Here is an 18852-nt window from a genome sequence, read left to right on the forward strand (position 1 = left end):
GGCTGTAGCAGCCGGGGCCGCGCCCAGGGCCTCTGCGCTCTCGCCCCGCCCCCTCAGGTTCGCGTCCCCCGGCGCGGGGCAGTCCCTCGCCGGGCCGCCTACCCGGTCCCCGGCTCCCCGCGGAGGAAATTCTTCCCTAGCAGCCCAAGGCTCGCCTCACGTGATCAGCCGCCGCCGCGGCTTCCAGCGAGAGTTTAAAGGTTACGGAGGAAATTAGCGCGGACACAGGCACTCGCCCCCCGGAGGGCGCGCCCCGTTTTGCCGCAGCTCGACGGCCGCTGTCAGCGCGCTGATCAGAGCCATGCCCCCCAAAAGGGCACAGACAAGGCCCGGAGTAAATATGAAGTCACTTTGTAAAATATAAACAAACACAAATAGAGCCGGGGCTCTACTGAGCTTTCAGTTGTCAACAAGTTCTCGCGCCCCGAAAAGTCCAGGAGAGATCCCAAAGGGGGGAAATGCCCCCAAAGCAAGGGAAGAGAGAATGAATGTTTAAAAAACTCGCACCAAGCTTTGCACGCCCCTCCCTTCTCCCCTCCCCCACCGCGGTGGAGCAGGGACTCTCTGGACAGAATGACAGACAGACGGGCCAATACTCCGCCCGCTGCTCTCGCCCGCCTCGGCCCGAGTGGGGTGGGACTGGGGGAGGGTCCCGACTCTCCTCCCGCAGTGCGACCCCCACCATTCCCCCACCCCACCCCCCCCCGGCTCTACGAGACCGTGTTGGCCGTGGAGCCCCGGGGAAACGCGCGGTCCGCTGATCTCCCGGTGGAGACCAGAGACGAGGTGTCCACGGCCCGAGGCGTCCGCACCGCCGTCCGCAACGCCGCCACTCCCCGGGGTCCCGCGCGGGTCCCCTGCTCGGCTCCCCCGCCCGCCGCCGCGACCCGGCAGGCTCGCCCTCTCTGCGTCGTTCCTCTCCTCAGCTCACTTTTCCCGTATTGCTCCCCCAACAGGCAAAACTTTCTATTTCCCCAAACACAGGAGCGCGCGCGCGCGTGCACACACATACACACACACACACATACACACACACACACACGCGCGCGCACACACACACACACACACACACACACACACACACTGACGTCTTTTGCGCATTTCCTGCATTAGAGGGAGGGAGACTCGCTCGCACACCGACGGAGGGAGAAGAGACCGAGGGGGAGAGCGGGCGGGCGGCGAGCGAGCGGCAGCCGAGAGTGGGGACGCGGGGAGCGCGGCCGGCGGGCGCCGGCGCCCGGGAGGTGGGGCCGCGCCGAGTCGCAGTCCCGGCCCCGCCGCCGCCGCGCTGCGCACCGCCCGGTGCCGGCCTGCGCCCCGAGCCCGAGCGGCGGCCACCCCGACTCCCCAGCCCGCGCGGATGTGAGATTCCGGGCTCCTGGCGCCTCCCGATCGCCGACTGCCGCGCCGCGCGGCTTCGCCCAAGAGGAGGCGGCCAGGCGGGCTGTGCTGCTTGTGGATTTTTAAAATTTTGGCTCCGAGGAGGACCATTTCCTCTCGACATGCATCCCTCCGGATAGACTGAACATCCCTCGATCCATCCCCCGCCCCGCGCGGTCAGAGGCAGGCGCTGGGTGTGCGAAGAGGATCCGGGTTGAAATCTGCGCCCCCGGTTCTTGTCCCCGCCCCGTCCCACCTCCCCCTCCCCCTCCCGGAGTCGAAATTTCCCGGGGATTATGTTTCGGAAAGGTAGGTAAGCGCCGGGCGCGGCGCCCGCGTCCCCGCAGCCCGGACCCGGAGAGCCAGCGAGGCGGCGACACAGCCCCCGCGGCTTGCAGCGAAGCCGACAGCTCGTCTCCTCTTCTGGGGGTGCTGCTGGTGGTAGGGGGGGAGAGACTTGCTCCAAACGCGAACGTCCCCCAGCTCTCCCCCCCTCCCTGTTTTCCGTTAGGAGCCCGGCGAGGAAATACATGCACTCGCCGAGAATCGCCCGCGCTAGGGCGCAACGCTACAAGGTGTAGGGAGAGTGTGGGGTGGGGTGAGAGGGGACCCAGGAGTCCCCGTGGCTCAGAGCGCCGGGGCGTCGGTTCTTCATTCCTGCCCTCGGGGCGGACGGAGTGACCCGGCCCCCACTCCCCGCCCCGACCATGGTAGTGTTCAATGGCCTTCTTAAGATCAAAATCTGCGAGGCAGTGAGCTTGAAGCCCACAGCCTGGTCGCTGCGCCATGCGGTGGGACCCCGGCCGCAGACTTTCCTTCTCGACCCCTACATCGCCCTCAACGTGGACGACTCGCGCATCGGCCAAACGGCCACCAAGCAGAAGACCAATAGCCCGGCCTGGCACGACGAGTTCGTCACCGATGTGTGCAATGGGCGCAAGATCGAGCTGGCCGTCTTCCACGATGCCCCCATCGGCTACGACGACTTCGTGGCCAACTGCACCATCCAGTTTGAGGAGCTGCTGCAGAACGGGAGCCGGCACTTCGAGGACTGGGTGAGTCGGGCGCCTCCGGGTCCAGGAGCCCAGCTGTGGGGTCCCGGGGAAGCACTCGCGGCCTTGGCGTTGGTCATGGGGCGCCGAGAATTATTGCCATCTGGGGTGTGTGTGTATGTGTCTCAGTTGCCTTGGGGAAGCATACTTCATTTCGTAGGTGGGGAGAAGTAGGTGCTGGGGCAAGGAAGAGAAGACTTGGCAAGAGGGTCAGGCCCTGTGTCCCCTCCAGACAACGGGTGCTACAGGGCGCTCGCAAGCTGGGGGAGCCCCCAGCCGCTGGTGCTGAAGGTTGGCAGAGAACCCGGCGCCTTCCGCAGGCGCGTGGTGGGCTGGCTGTGTGTGATTGTGTGTGGGTGGGTTCCTCCGTCCCTGGAGAGGCACGTGGAGCCTTAGACTGAAGGCTTCTCGCACGTCCTGGCTTTGTCCTGTGTAGCCCAGTGAGGAGCTGCTTTATTTATTCCTCCGGGAGGAAGCTAGCTTGTTTCTGTTCTGTTGCATGGTGGTTAGCTCATCTTCTGACATACAGGGAGAAAAATGTGTTCTCCTCTAGGATGTCTCCTCCAGGGTCCCAGCAACGTAAGACCAGCTTGTTTTGCCCGGTGCATCGCCCATTCATCCAGAATGAGTGTTGTAGTTTTAAAATGATTCTGCTTGTGAGAAATTGGAAGTCAGTGCTTTGAAGCCCACTTAAAGTTATATTATTTCCCTGTTTTGATTTTTCAAGGTAACTGTGCAGTGTGATACTGTTTCTAAGTCTGACATTGAGTTGATTGATTACATTGTCAGAATATTAGGGACTTGGAAATAGGCCTCCCCTGTCCAGGTACTATAAGCCAAATGCATTCAACCGTGGCCCCCACAGAAGCAGGGAAACAAACCTTGCCTTTGCCCTTTTTGGAAGGAAGGTATTAAATTAGGAAATGGATTTTGGTGTTTTCCGATATGCTACATGTTTCCACCGAGAGCAGGTGTGGCTCTGGGTGCATATGTTTTCAGGGTTCTTTGGTCTATACCAAAAGAAATATCTGGATCCTCATGGAGAAATATAGAGGAATCCCCTTCTAATTATCAAAAGCAGACCACTTGGTGATTTTCCTAGGGTCAGAGGTTACATACAGACCACCTTGGCGTATCACCTTACATATTTTTAAAAAGGAGATGGAGTTTTTAGAGGAAAATAGGAAAAAAGCCTCTTCTCTTTATGCTCACGCTGTGATGTAGTCTGCCTGAAACCATGGTTACGGGGCTTACAGGGAAGCTCCAACAAACCATACCAAGTACCACCCTGGGAGATTTGCGGCTTACACTTTGGGAAGCAGGCAGACCTTTGTGGAGTCCCAAAGAACACATTGCCATCCCATTCTGTGCCGTTTCAGCAATGCCCCTTCCTTCTGCCTGCCTCCCACCATCAGACTTCCCACCCACTCCCCATTTCCTTTCCACACGTGGGCTCTTTGACTCAGGAAAGTAGTGCATGTCTGAGGGGGAGCTGCAGGGATAGCTAATTTCAGGACCAGACCTTCACACCAAGAACTTGTGGTTTTGAATTTGTTGTCTTAGAACAGGAAGAGGATGGGAAAAACATGAGTATGGCAGTGAAGCCATCCATAGGGTCTTTGCTGTCTATGCCGATGAGGGAGGTGGAGAGTGAGGCAGAGAGCAGGTGGGATGAACAGTGGGGCTGCTTTAGCCACAGAACACATCTCGTTGGAGGGAGAGGTGCCCGAGTGTCTCTGGTGATGCTTTGCCGGAGCCTGCACCAGCCCTAGGTTCATCAGGGCACCGTCCCCACGTTGGAGCATTTGCCGTGAAGCATCCAGTGAGCACTAGCCTTGTCTGGTTATTATTCTCTAAGGTTCGCAAATTCATGTTGGACTTGGCCCTGGACCAGATCAGCTAGTGCAGATGCAGGTTTTAGAGACAAGGACATTGAGTCTCAGAGAAGCCCAGTGGGTACCCAAGGTCACATGACAAGCACAGGGCCCACTACATCTATTGCCCATGGCTTGTCTGGGGAGAACTGAGCCCCCTGGTCCTTGCAGTGTATTCTCCCTGCAGATTCTTGTGCCGTGTCCCTGATGTTTTCATGGTACACAATAATTTAAAGTGCTTTCAAAATCGTATCTCTTTTGTCTCGTAGCAAATATGAATTAGGTACAACAGGTATTGGACAGATAAAAGAAAGCAAACAAAAAAACACCAAAACTTGAGTTACGAAAAGGTCAGAAGGAGGCATGAATTGGGCATGAGGTGGTGGGTAGCATTTAAAGAGGTATTCACAATAGGAGACATCATTCCATGGGCACAGACACTGCTGGAATAAAGGTTGAGAACACCTGTGGTCAAGGTTGGGGAACAGACAGGCATGGCCCAAACTGAGGGTGCCTGTCAGCCAGGGTCAGGCAGGATAAAATCTCCCCCATTTAAGACTTTTCTCTTCATACCACCTGTGCTATTATTTATTTAAAACCTTTAGGGGCGCCTGGGTGGCTCAGTCGGTTGAGCGTCCGACTTCGCTCAGGTCACGATCTCATGGTCCGTGAGTTCGAGCCCCGCGTCAGGCTCTGTGCTGACAGCTCAGAGCCTGGAGCCTGCTTCAGATTCTGTGTCTCCCTCTCTCTCTGGCCCTCCCCCCGTTCATGCTCTGTCTCTCTCTGTCTCAAAAATAAATAAATGTTAAAAAAAATTTTTTTTTAAATCTTTAAACCCTGATTCCCTTATGTCTCACTTTAGCCCCAGTATCACAGGTTGGAATATTGCGGTTGCAATTTTTCTTCGTTCACATGAACATAAACACATGGCTTCTAAAATAAAAAGGAAGGAAGTTCATGTCAGGTACCTCTTCACATCGTTAGTTATACGGGGAGCCACAATTTGGATACACTGGAGTAGGAGAAAGTTTAGAAAACTGAGGCGGATTCTAGAATGTTTGAAAGCCAGGCTGAGATAATTATTCTCCAGATAATGAGAGATGCATCAGTTGTGATGACAAAGGGAGTTGTTTTAGAGAAAGCTCATCACAGAGAGATGGGAAGATCTCACTTGTACTGAAAGCAGAAACCCATTAAACACTGTTGATGTCGCTTGTTTTCCAGGAACGAGATATTAATGCTTCTGTGACTTGAGCGTGCATTAGAATCACTAGGGGAGGGTGTTAAAAATATAGGTCTGCCTATATCTGTACCTTCAGAGCTTTTCATTCGGTAGTTTAGGACAAGTGCTGGGAATCCTCATTTGTAACAAGTGGTCCAAGAGAATTTGACCAAAGCATGCTTTGAGAAACATTGGGGGAGAATAAAACAGCAGGGGAGGGAGGGTTCCAGATAATTCTTGTATCGAGACTTTGTACACAGAAATGTCCTGAAATTTTATAGTAGACCTTTGTGATTCCTCAAGCAAGATTTATAAGCATAGTTGTGGAAACAAGAAGGATGGGGATTCCTTAGAAGCAGGGGCCCGGCGAATGCTGGATGGAGCTGCTTTGCATTGAGGACAGATGGTGGGAGCATGGTGGATGGCAGAGGGTGGAAGGAGCGAGCACGTGACAGCTGACTGCTCCTGTTCGCAGTCTGGAGTTTGCTCTGCGGTCACCTCACTTGGTGTGTACTTCTGAGCTCGGCCCTTCCCTGTTCCACCACCCCTGCCTCTGAAGACATCTTTGGTTTGTGTCACTCCCTGGCTTCCTCCCCGGTGTAGAAGAGGCCTCCTAATGCAGTGATAATGACAGTCATTTTCTGAGAGGTGGTACAGCCCAGTGCTTAAGGGCAGAGCTCTGGAGGGAGGCTGCTTGGGTTCGAATCCTGCCTCTACCACCAACAGCTTTTGTGACCTTTAGTGAGATATTTAACCTGTGTTCCTGTTTCTTCCTCTGTAAAAAGTGGATGACAGTAAAAGTCTCTACTTCTAACAAAATGCATTTGTTGAAGGGATGAAAGGAGTTAATACATGGAAAGTGATAGACCGAGGCCTGCCCTCAGCAAGAGCTCATGAACGTTTAGCGACTACAGTTAGTATTATGTCCCCTAAGCCTACCATGGGATTGGTCCCAGAAAGGGTTCTTTATAGAGTTGATTATTATACAGGACCTAAATAAGCCGGTTTTTCATCTCCAAAATGTTTCTTTTCAGTTGGATAGCCTCGTCTGGCAAGGAATGGGACACTAGTGTTTCTGTTTCATATTTCCCAAATAGCTCATTAACAAGGTTTCTCAAAATTATTCCACCCTGCTGACCCTGTGAGATAGGCCGACACTCTTTCTGAAGGGGTCAGGCTCAGGAACTGTTACTTTGTGTTGACCCCAGAATCCCATGGGGAGACTGTTACAACAGCAGAGGCCCAGGCCAACCCCCTGTTAGTTCAGATGCTGATGCTCTGGGCAGAGCCTGAGGACTGGCTTGGTGGTTAAACTGGCCCTGTTCTGTCTCACAGGGAGGGTGGCTTGAGTACCCCTCGATATACACTGCCTGAAGGCATCTCTCTACCTTCAGGACTTTTGTGGGGAAATCTTAGAAGATCCCTGAAAGCTATTATTATCATTTAGATAGAGTGAGGTGGGAAGGTTCTAGAAGGGGGTGTGGAAGGACTGGGCGTGGTCAAAGCCCCTTTCCACCTATGCAACGTACACCTTGAATTTGTCGAACAACAGCTTAGGTTCCAGGATTTCTCCATACTCGACTCCCTACTGACTCCTATAATACTTAACATCTCATTAAATACTGCTCCCTATGGTACATAATTGGTTATTTAACCACTGCCCTAAGGGTTAGTTCTTGCCCCAGTGCTATCGCAAAAAGCCACTTGGCATGGGGGCCCTGCAGTTAAAGGGTCTTCTGGGCAGTCAGACCTTGTCTGTCAGCCCTATTTCTCCTCTGTATTGTCTTTGACCAGCAGCTGAGTTAGTGAATATTTGAGACCCTCAGTTCCCTAACTCTTCAGTGGGCCCCTCTCCCTTGGATCTGTGGATTCTACCTACGGGATACATCTACCATTCTTTTTTTTTTTTTAATGTTTATTTATTTTTGAGAGAGAGAGAGAGAGAGAGAGTGTGTGTGTGTGTGTGTGTGTGTGCGCGCGCGCGCGCGCTCGGGGGCGGGGGGTGGGGTGGTGTAGAAGCAGAGAGAGAGAGAGAAAGGGAGACACAGAATCTGAAGCAGGCTCCAGGCTCTGAGTTGTCAGCACAGAGCCCGATGAGGGGCTTGAACCCATGAACCATGAGATCATGACCTGACCTGACACTTAACCAACTGAGCCACCCAGGTGCCCCAGGTTGCATCTGTCATTCTTGAGGCATGTGACTTAGGCTCTTTATGTCTGTTTCTTCATCTGTAAAATGGGACTATAATAGTTCTTATAAAGTTTGACAACCTCTTGGGGGTTTTTATGAGAAATAAGAGAATCTATGTAAAGTTCTTAGCAAAGGGCCAGGCTACAGTACATTCTAACAATTTTATTAATAGTTGAAGAGTTATATGTGTATATTCATAGTTTTAGAATCTTAAATCAGAACATATGGTCCAGTGATATTTCTCTCTTTGATTTGTGAATGTATTTATATGAAAAGTCTCACATAGTCTAAAAATAAAGTTAATTTAATTACGCTTAACAATTGCCTTTTTGAAAATATTAGAATCACTTGAAATGAGATTGTTTTGAAAAGTCTAGGAATTGTGTGGCCACTGTAGTCAAAGGTTAATTATTTATTGAAGCATCTGACCAATTGAAAATAAGGATATTTGGGAGCTGCTGTTTTGGTTTTACTGCATCAATTTCATCTAGTTTCATGGATTTACATACATTCTCAATGCTGTTGACTCCAAATTCCTAATTCCAGCCCATGTAACTATAGCTTCAGAACTCATATATGTGATTGCCTTCTGGTCATTATCATTTGATTGTGCAAGGACATCTCAAACTCTATTATGTCAAAAACTGTATATCTGATTCCCCCCTCCCCAATCTAAGCCTCTTACAGGCTTCCCCATCTCAAGAAATGGCAACTGCATCCTTTCAGTTGCCTGGGCCAGAATCCCTGAGAAGCCGTTCTTGATGCCTGGCATTCTGATGCCCCCATATCCAGGCGCACAGCAGCATTTGTTTTCTCTGCCTTCAAAATATATCCCAAATATGGTCATCTTTGTTTACCTCTGCTGACATCACTCTGGCCCTAGACCTTATCATCTCATACCTGGATTATTTCTACAGCATCCTAACTGTTTCCCCTCTGACACAACTTCACCAGCTCATGCCGCTCAGTTCACAGACCTCTTGGTAGAAACCCACGTCCTTATAACCTACAAGGCCAACACGGTCAGCCTCCCGTTATGACCTCTCTGACCCTATATTGCTTGCTACTTTTTTCCATCATTCCTTTCCCAGCCATGTTGACCCACTCGACCCCCTTAAACATATTCACCATGTTCCTACCTCAGTCTTTGCACTGGCTGTTCCATCTTTCTGGAATGTTCCTTTCCCAGATATCCTCATGGATCAAGCCTTTACTCAAATATCACATTCTCAGTAAGGCCTTTTCTGGTAACCCTATTTAAAATTTCACCCTTCTCCTTGATGTTTTTTTACATACTCCTTTCTTGCTTTGGTTTTACTCTTTGGGTCTTATCTCTATCTTATATGTTTTTCTTAATTGTCTGTCTCTAACACCAGAACAGAAGTTCTATAAATGCACTGGTGTTTGTTCACTGCTCTACCCTTGGTATCCCAGACAGTTCCTGGTCCCCTGTTGAATGAGTGAATGAATTTAATTAAACAAGTGTGTATTCCCTTAGCAAGTTGGGGACTTGGTAAGACAAAAGTTGTCTATGATATCAAGGAGGGTGAAATCTAGCTGGGAAGACCAGTGTGGTAAACGGTTGAAGGAATTCCTTTAAACAGTCTTTGTGTACAGTTGAAAGAAGTGAGGAGAAGACAGAAGGAAAGGATATCTCATAAAAAAATCTGTGGGATCCTTGAAGCTGTTCTTATGGAAGAAAGCCATATTATTTCCACACAAGTGGAAAGTGGAGGGACAGAGGGAGGGGGGAGGGAGAGAATCTCAAGCAGGCAGCAGGCTCAGTGCAGAGCCTGGTGTGGGTCTCCGTCCCATGATCATGAGATCATGGCCTGAGCCAAAATCAAGAGTTGGAGGCTCACCTGACTGAGCCACCCAGGGACCCCTTTGAGAGGAGTTATAAACACTCTGGGTGTCAGGGCCTGTGCAAGGTGCTGTGGGAAGGGGAGAAGAAAAAGGCCCACTTGTCCTCCCTTTGCGGAGTTTAAAATCAAGTTTAAATTCTCCTAAGGGCCTTAGATACAAAACCTTTTGTAATTGACAACAACAAGAAATGAAATTTTAAATTCCAGTGCCTGAACTCCAGTGCCGGAACTCATTGAAGCATATGCAGACAAAGCTTCCAGGATTTCACTTAGACTAAAAGAACTCCAGAGCAGGCCTGCAGTATTTTACATAAATAAAAGCTACACTTGGCAAAACATTATATTTCTCTCCAAGTTCCTCCGGGTATATATGGGCTGGTTAAGTAATTACAATCTATTATAATGCTAATCAGCAGGGCTGCACCTGTTTGAAATCCAGTTCTCTGGCAGAAACCATGTGAAGTGGCCAAAAGTCTGTACTGTGCTGGGATTGCAGAGGGGACAGGAACGTACTGTTGTCACTGCAGCTTACTGGCCACTAAACAGAATGGAGACTCCAGAGGGAATATGATTGAGCCCCATGATATCATGCCTGGGAGGAAGGGGGAAAGCACAATCTGTTAACGAATCCAAGCACAGAAATGAGAACCTCTCCTGCCCTACCCCTCCCGGTCCCCTCTACTTCACCTTGAAGTCTCAGAGAGGTAGTTTTTTAAGCCAGTGAAAAAGTCACCTTTATTTGCCAGCAAGGCATAAACTCGTTGAGCTAATGACTCCAAGGGGTAGATCAGATTAAAGATACAATCAGGTTCAAGAAGGGTTTAGGAAAATCATGGTGGGCAGATCAGTAATTAATTATCGAGGAAAAACATAGACTTTGATTTTGCTTATGTCCTTCTTGAGTAGATTTTTTTTTCAGACTGTACTATCTCTTGATGCCAGTAGTCTTACCCTAGCCAAATACAAGCATCTTGTGAGTAGAAGTGTCTTCCTCCCAGTGGTTCACCAAGCAGAGTATGAGCCACTCAGGGAGTACAGGTAGCTAGTCACTCATCTGGCAGCACTCTTTCATCAGACTAACTTAGATTCTGCTCTTCTTAGAAGTTCACCATCCATGGAGTGCCTGGGTGGCGCAGTCGGTTAAGCGTCCGAATTCGGCTCAGGTCATGATCTCGTGATTCATGAGTTCGAGCCCCGCGTCAGGCTCTGTGCTGACAGCTCAGAGCCTGGAGCCTGTTTCAGATTCTGTGTCTCCCTCTCTCTCTGACCCTCCCCCGTTCATGCTGTCTCTCTGTCTCAAAAATAAATAAACAGGGGCGCCTGGGTGGTGCAGTCGGTTAAGCGTCCGACTTCAGCCAGGTCACGATCTCGCGGTCAGTGAGTTCGAGCCCCGCGTTGGGCTCTGGGTTGATGGCTCGGAGCCTGGAGCCTGCTTCCGATTCTGTGTCTCCCTCTCTCTCTGCCCCTCCCCCGTTCATGCTCTGTCTCTCTCTGTCCCAAAAATAAATAAACGTTGAAAAAAAAATTTTTTTTAAATAAAATAAAATAAATAAACAAACAAAAAAGAAACTTTAGAAGTTCACCATCCAGTACAGTGCTGGAAAGAAAGATGGCAGAACCCGCAAAAGATTCTAACCAGTGGACAAAGTGGTATGTTCATTCATTGCTCCAGCCATCCTTTCATCCATTTAGCAAATATTTACTGAATACTTTATATGCCAGGTGCCATGCCAGGAGCTGTTCTCATGGAGCATGTAGTCTGGTAGGAGACACAATATTAATCTATGAGTAACACAGATCTTTTGGTGAATAAAATTATAATTAAGAAGGAGAGCCCATCCCAGGGTTTTCTGAGCCTGGGGACACCCTAGGCTTCACCTCCTCAGGGCTGGGTTCACTAATACTTTCCCCCAACTCCCTGAGAAATTTATTGACTAGGAGTCAGGTGATTTCTATTAATCAATGGGGTTTGACCTTAGATTCCACACCTGTGAAGGCAGGCGTTAGTATAGATCTAGATACCCTTGGGTAAGGCCTCTGTTAACAGTGATCCGTACTTGGCTCTCTGCATTTTGGGCCTTGACTTTGCTCAGCCTAGCACTTGATGATATTTTATCTTTATTGTTCTCCATGAAGCCAAGTCTTATATCTCTGAAAAACTGCCAGCCTCTGCTTTTTTTCCCTCCTTATCTTTATTACTGTGATCAAAATCACAAAGTCATTTTTGATAGCTTGCTTCTTTACGTACTGTTCAAGGCCCACAAAAATATATTTATTTTTTAAATGGAGCCCTCCGTCTATATGACTGAGCCACTCCAAAGATATTCCAAAAGCAAACAAGCAAGCAGAATTTTTGGAATGCAGGGCTTATGACTCCATCTCCCTACCTTTTGGAATGGATGAGTAAACCATTTTGGGCGGCTGAGAGAATCATCAGTCAGCCACCGAGGATGGGACATGTAATTGACCAGTGTTTGCCAGGGTATCTTTCAAAGAGTAGGAGCCTTCTAATAATTTCAGATTGCTGTGATCAAAGAGGTTGGGAAATTTTGCAGAGTCAAATGCGCATTAGTATATTTAAGGCGCCAAGATGGCCTGTAGGAAAGGGACTTGTATCCCTCTGTGTGTAGCTACATATATGTCAAACTTATCCATCATAGAATGCCCTTATTTGTGAAAAAAATATTAGCATCATAGAACTAGTGTTTTGTGGACATACTTTGCAAAACATTATAATTAGATAAAGGAAGAAATGGACCTTTCTCAAGTGGGCCCTTTGGGGATTCGGGATTAACACCCTTTTATGAAACAGTGAAGTTGAAGACCCTGTGGGACATCACAGGAGAGGAGATTAATGTGGGTTCTACTAGTTGGCAAAGGCTTCTTCATAAGATTTTGAGCCAGGCCTTGTCAAAAATGGAATCTGGGTCGGGAAGGGAGCCCCTCTAAATGGGAGGAAGAGCATACAAAATGTTGGGCAAGCTGTTTTTTAGCATTTTGGGTGATGAGGGCAGTTAGGAAACCAGTGAGGTCAAAGGAGGGATGCAATCCAAAAATAATTGCTTCATTAACAAAGCACACACAAAAAACAAAATGATAAGCTATCCAAAGAAAGGGAACAATGGACAGAATGGATATTCATGCATTCATCTGTTTATCCAGCTAGCTGGCCAGCCATTCAACAAATAAATAATAAACACTTTTTACATTCTAGGGATTTTGCTCAGAGCAAGGTGTTGAACAGCATCACTACGATGATATGTTGAACTCTTGATGATCAAGGGAATCTATCCTAAGGGTTAACCCCAATCTCCCATGCTATATTTCCAGCTGATTTTCTTTGTTTATTTCTTAATAGGCCCAATAGAGATGAAGAAGAGCTTTGTAGGGTGACATCCTTCATGTCATTGAGTGGTGACTTAATCTAAATTCATGGATCTTGAACAGTCACGTGGGCTTTGGAGTCAGTCCCGGGTCAGATTCCAGTTTTCTCAATTGTGGCTGCATGATACTAGGAAAATTATTTAACCTATCTACCAGTCCCCTCATCTGTAAAATGGGAATCATAGCTACCTTGTAGAGTTATTATAATGACAGATGAAACATGAAAAAGTGCCCAGCTTCCAGCAAGGTCTCAATAAATGGTAATTAATTATTGGTAATTGTCTGCATTTAATACTTTTTATTTGATACAGGTCAAACTGTGCTTTTGTCTGAAGATTTCATTCAGTAATGGCCAAATGAGGAGTTTTGTTCCATTCCCTACTTCCCTCCCTCTCTGAAATAAGCTGGCAACAGGAATTCAGCATTTGCCAGATTCCAGGTGTGCAGAACTAGAACTTGGTGCTTCATAGGCAGCCCCTGGGGTGGGAGGTTCAGGGAACATGGGTTACCTGTCTTGGGGCTGGCTTTGGTCCTGACCTACCTGATGCATTGCGCCCTCTGGAATTTTTTAAAAAATTATAAAAATGTTTATTTTTAAGACAGAGAGACAGAGTGTGAGTGGGGGAGGGGCAGAGAGAGAGGGAGACACAGAATCCGAAGCAGGCAGGGTTCGAACTCACGAACTGTGAGATCACGACCTGAGCCGAAGTCAGATACTTAACCAACAGAACCACCCAGGCACCCCTGGAATTTTTAAAAAGTAGATTCAGTGTTTCATTTTAACCTGAACATCACCTGCATTAACTCGTGAGCCTAATGGGGTGACTGAGGTTTGAGGATTTCTTACCGTCTGTTTGCTGTGGCCCAGGTGTACATCCCATTTCTCTGGGCCAAAGCACCTGACTGCATTTTCCTACCATGTGTCTCTTCAGTAAGCCCAGCCTCTAACGGAATGCACACGGGTTGCTGTGTTCTGGCCTGAATGTCGGTAGTGCACAAAGGTACCGCACTGAGAGACCAGGACTTTGCTTTTGACCAGGACATCAGAATTGCTAAGGTAAACATGAGTTGAAGGGTAGCCAGCCTTTTGAAAAGATTATGGGAGGCTTGTAAGGAATCATAATTCCTTCGTTAATTTTCTGTTAGGACACTTGGTTTTTAAGCTCAGATTTCATTTTAGATAATTGATACTGAAGTAATGAGACTAAACGTAACAGAGAGCTCATATGACCATGAAGGATCAGTTCTTGCAAACTGTCTTTTCTTCTTGCCTTCAACCACATGAATCCTTTTCTTCCTTTAAAACCTTCTTTGGAATTCACCCAAGAGTAGGGATCTGGGTCTTCTGTTTTATAGCTTTGTGACTTTGTGAAAATTCACTTGACCTCCTCAAACTTTTGTTTCCTTGTTTATGAAAAGGGTTAGCAATAGTCACCCTTCTTGGGTTGTAGGGCTGTGGGCAGGATTGAATGAGGGACAGGTAGGTGAAGGTTTTTGGGCCTGTCAGCATTAACTCTGAGTCCTATTGATGAGCAGTGGTATGCTTTTGTAGACCTTCATATATTGAAATTGATTTGAAAAGTTTGTTTTTGGCACCCAGTCTCCTTTATCTGTATCCTTTGCTCTTCCAGGAATCTGTCCTATTTCTGTTAGGTGCCCAGAACCCAGAGTTGCGAGATGAAATGAAATACATGATGCCCAGTTCGATTTGAACTTCAGATAAACAACAAATACTTTTCTGCTATAAGTATGTCCTAAATATTGCATGGGACATACACTACCAAAGTATCTCTTGTGCAGAATTCAGGTTTAACTGGGCATCCTGCCTTTTTATTTGCTAAAGCTGGACCTGTGTCCCCCGACCCCAGTAACAAAACATGCCCAGGAAAAGGATATGTTCATCATCTCTTTGTCCCACTGAAGGCAGAAGAGGGAGATTTGCAGTCACTTTAAAATGGAAGGCTTAGCCCCTTGTTAACACAATTCCAGCATTAGCCAGAAGTAGGGAACATGTTTTTCTGATGAATGAACCCTTTCAAGAACCCCTGGAATCATGGAGGCAGCCTCCTGCCTGAAAGTTTGAAGTTCAGTCCACACCACTGGCCTGTTCTGTGCCTCAGGACCCCACAGCTTCTCACTTTCCTGGTACTGAGTATGAGAGCTCTATTCACAGAAAGTGCAAGTCACTGGCCATGACCACCTAGCTGTTTTAAAAATATTTTTTTCATTTTAGAAAAGAAAGCTCACTTAAGTTTTAGGTGCCTGAGTACGAATTCATGATGATAGCTTTAGGGCTCGTTTTCATATCTTTATTAGCCTTGTTCTCCGGAATCCAGGGGATTTATATAAGAGTTGTGCAATGGCACTAAATACCCTTTTGGGGTGCTCAGAACCAGTTGTCCCCCCACCCCCACTCCTAATTACTTATAGAATAGAATCTAGCTTCATTGCTCCAGCAGACATTCAGGGTCCTATGTGGCTTGTGTCCATCCCCTCCCCCATTTTCTGCTAAGTGGATCCCGCATCCTGCATGCTGGGAGCCTCCTGCAAGGCAGCTTGTTTCTCTCATCCTGTCCAGTATTTCTTGGTACTCTGATCTCCGCATGTCCATATTCCTGGAATACTCTAACCACCTCTCCTAGTCTCTCTCCTCCTTGGGCCTCCTTCCTAGAACTCTCCAGGCTATAGCTCTTTTGGCCCTTGGAATCCTGGTAGCTTTTACTGTTTGCACTCTCTACTTAAAATTATTGATGTCTAGTGTTCACGTTGGGGTATTCTCTATCTGTTCTCTTACAGACGTAGGAAAGATCCCAGAGAGTAAACACTTGGGCCAGTTTGTGCTAACACTTGACATATTGCCTTGTACATGATAGATGTTCGATTGTTTAAGTAAATTTTAACATTAAATTATAATAGTATTTAACTAAACAGTAGGTGTTCTATAAACATTTGTTCTGGAGTGTTCTCCTTCCTTCCATGACAGAGAGTGTGGTAATATTTAAAAATCACACACACACACACACACACACACACACACACGCACACACATATCTGTATGTTATTTTTAAAAAGGAAAAGGCAAGGGAGGGTGCTGACATAATAGGGAGAATTTTTATCTTTTACCTTCATTTCAACATTATTTAAAAAAATCAATAAACTTTGCTTTTCTTTAAAAGTTTATTTTTGAGAGAGAGAGAGAGAGCGAGAGAGAGAGAGAGCAAGAGAGCGAGCACAAGCAGCAGAGGGGGAGAGAGAGAGAGACAAAGAATCCGAAGCAGGCTCCAGGCTCTGAACTGTCAGTGCAGAGCCTGACACTGGGCTCAAACCCACGAACTGGGAGATTATGACCTGAGATGAAGTTGGATACTTAACCAACTGAGCCAGCCAGGCACCCCTAAACTTTGCTTTTTTTGGAACAGTTTTGGGTTTACCAAAAATTTAGCAGAAAGTACAGGCAGTTCCCATATCCCGCCTCATTTGCGCATATAGTTTCCCCTGTTATTACAGGTGACCCTTGCACAATGAGGGGGTTAGGGACACTGACGCTGTGCAGTTGAAAATCTGAGCATAACCTGACTCCCCCAAAACTTAACTGCTAATAGCCTGTGGTTGACCAGATGCTTTACCAGTAACTTAAACAATAGATTAACGCATTATTTGGTATGTTGAATATACAGATACGATATACTGTATTCTTACAAAGAAAACTAGAGAAAAGAAAATGTTATTAAGAAAATCATAGGGAGGAGAAAATACATTATAGTACTGTACTGTATTTATTGAAAAAACCTGCCTATTAGTGGACCTGCACAGTTGAAACCCAGGTTGTTAAAGGGTCAACTGTATGTGTATATATTTGACTTGTAAGAAAAGGTGAAAAAGATAGAGTACAGTGACTGCATTTTGAAGCAGGTGGCATCATGGCTAAATGGAAAGGCTTTGCACTAGAGGGACAGGTCCCAATCCTGGTTGTACCACTGAACCAGCTCTGCGTTCCTTTTTTTTTTAGTTTAATTTTGAGAGACAGAGAGCGCGTGAGGTGGAAGGCAGTGGGAGGAGAGAGAGAGGGAGACACAGAATCTGAAGCAGGCTCCAGACTCTGAGTTGTCAGCATGGAGCCCAATACAGGGCTTGAACCCATGAGCCGCAATATCATGACCTGAGCCGGAGTCGGTCGCACAGGCGCCCCTGTGCATCCTTCTGACAAGTTGTCTAACCTCTCTGAGACTTCATTTCATCATCTATAAAACAAGATCAGTAATATCTCTCTAATCGTGTTATTTGGAATAAACAATATAACGTGTAGCAAATGCTTAGAAAAGCGCTTATCACATGATAAGCGCACACAAAATGTTAGCTGTTGTCGCTATTATTACTATTATTATTTTTTAAGTAGGTCTTAATGCCCAGCATGGAGCCCAACGCGAGGCTTGACCATGACCCTGAGATCAAGGCCTGAGCTAAGATCAAGGGTCGAATGTCTCATTGACTGAGCCACCCAGGAGCCCTATTATTATTATTATTATTATTATTATCATCATCATCATCATTATCATTATATTGTAAAAAATAAATTGTAGATTCTGTGGTCTAGGATTTATGTTGTGAGAGTGCCTGGTTAGATTCTGTGTGTTGCAGGGTCTCTAGGGATTACGGATTGCTTTCCATCTCTATCCATGACTTGGATAGAGGGGTTGTTCTAATTAGAATGAGTTGCGTAGGAAATCACTATGGCTTGCTAAGTTTGTATTTGCTGCCTGCTTTCAGGTATTTGTGGGCCAATATACATTCACAAAAGGCTGCATTCACAATGTGTTTGTTTATTCTTTATTAATTCGGCTCCACAGGAATGAGCGGTGTGACCTCAGGGAAGAAATGTAACTTCTCTGAACGTAGTTCCCGCAACTGTAAAATGCAAATAGTCATATTGGCTCTGCCTACCTCATTGGGTTGGATACTCATTTTATATACTTCAGCAAAATGAAACGTGACACACACACAAGTCATAGTGATGAACCACTTTCAGATTTGGGGAGGGGGGATAGCATTTTCATCCGAAGTTTGTGGATGAGAAAATTGAGGACAGTGGTGTCTCCTGGTAGGGACTAGAATAGAGCTTAGGTCTTATCTCCTCAAGTGCCTGATAACACTGAACAGCATTTGGGTTTCTCAGCCTAGCCCTTTTCACATTGCCGGGGCTCAAGATTTAAAATTGATCTGCGGGCTTTGTTTCTAGGAAACTGGAGTCTTAGGAGCCCATCCCATGTGCAAGAGAACACGTCTCTTTCTCTTTGGTTCCTTACTCCTCCCTGGCTCTTTAAAAATTTTTTTCTTTATCACTGCTTATCATATGACTGTGCACAGACAACCGTGAAGCCAACTATTTTAAGGGGGAAAGGGAGGAAGACAGATAAGACAGTGATTCAGAAACAAGCAGGAAAGTGGAGTCATGTGGTTGTCCCCTTTGTGGGTGGGATGCATAGCAGTTTTGTAGACTCAGAAAGCCTCCTGAGTCCCTGGAGAGTAACTGAGGCCCATCAGGCATGTGTTTGAAAGCCCTTTCCAGTGCTCAGAGAAGATTCAGACCCAGACGGAGCACCCTTCACATGTGGATGCTTTCACCAGGGGTGTGCTGTTTACTGCTCTCCCTCCTGGAGGTTTGAGCCCTGCCCTGTGCATGAGACAGTGCTAGGAGGAATAGGGGCTCCGAAGGAGACGTCTCCTACCTACACTCAGGAATATAAAAAGGAGAAATGCCTGCTTGAAAAGACTGATCACATCAGTTTTAGAAAGGAAAGTAGATCCTGTCCTAACCTATTGGTGGAATGATAGTGACACCCACACACAGTAAGGCTGCCTGCCGTGTGCCTTCTCTAATGGGATT

General features: G+C 47.2%; 1 protein-coding gene across 2 annotated transcripts in view; it reads left to right on the forward strand.

Moving 5' to 3' along the window:
* The first annotated feature begins 1264 nt into the window (after nt 1–1264).
* Nucleotides 1265–18852, forward strand: part of PRKCE (protein kinase C epsilon) — a 501273-nt gene continuing 483685 nt past the window's right edge. For both annotated transcript variants that reach the window (XM_043603304.1, XM_043603305.1), the window contains exon 1: nt 1265–2435. In XM_043603304.1, coding sequence (XP_043459239.1) covers nt 2088–2435 — 348 coding nt within the window. In that variant the 5' untranslated portion in view covers nt 1265–2087. The remainder of the gene's footprint in view (nt 2436–18852) is intronic.

The sequence above is a fragment of the Prionailurus bengalensis genome, chromosome A3 (genome assembly GCF_016509475.1).
Source record: "Prionailurus bengalensis isolate Pbe53 chromosome A3, Fcat_Pben_1.1_paternal_pri, whole genome shotgun sequence".
Taxonomy (NCBI): Eukaryota; Metazoa; Chordata; class Mammalia; order Carnivora; family Felidae; genus Prionailurus; species Prionailurus bengalensis.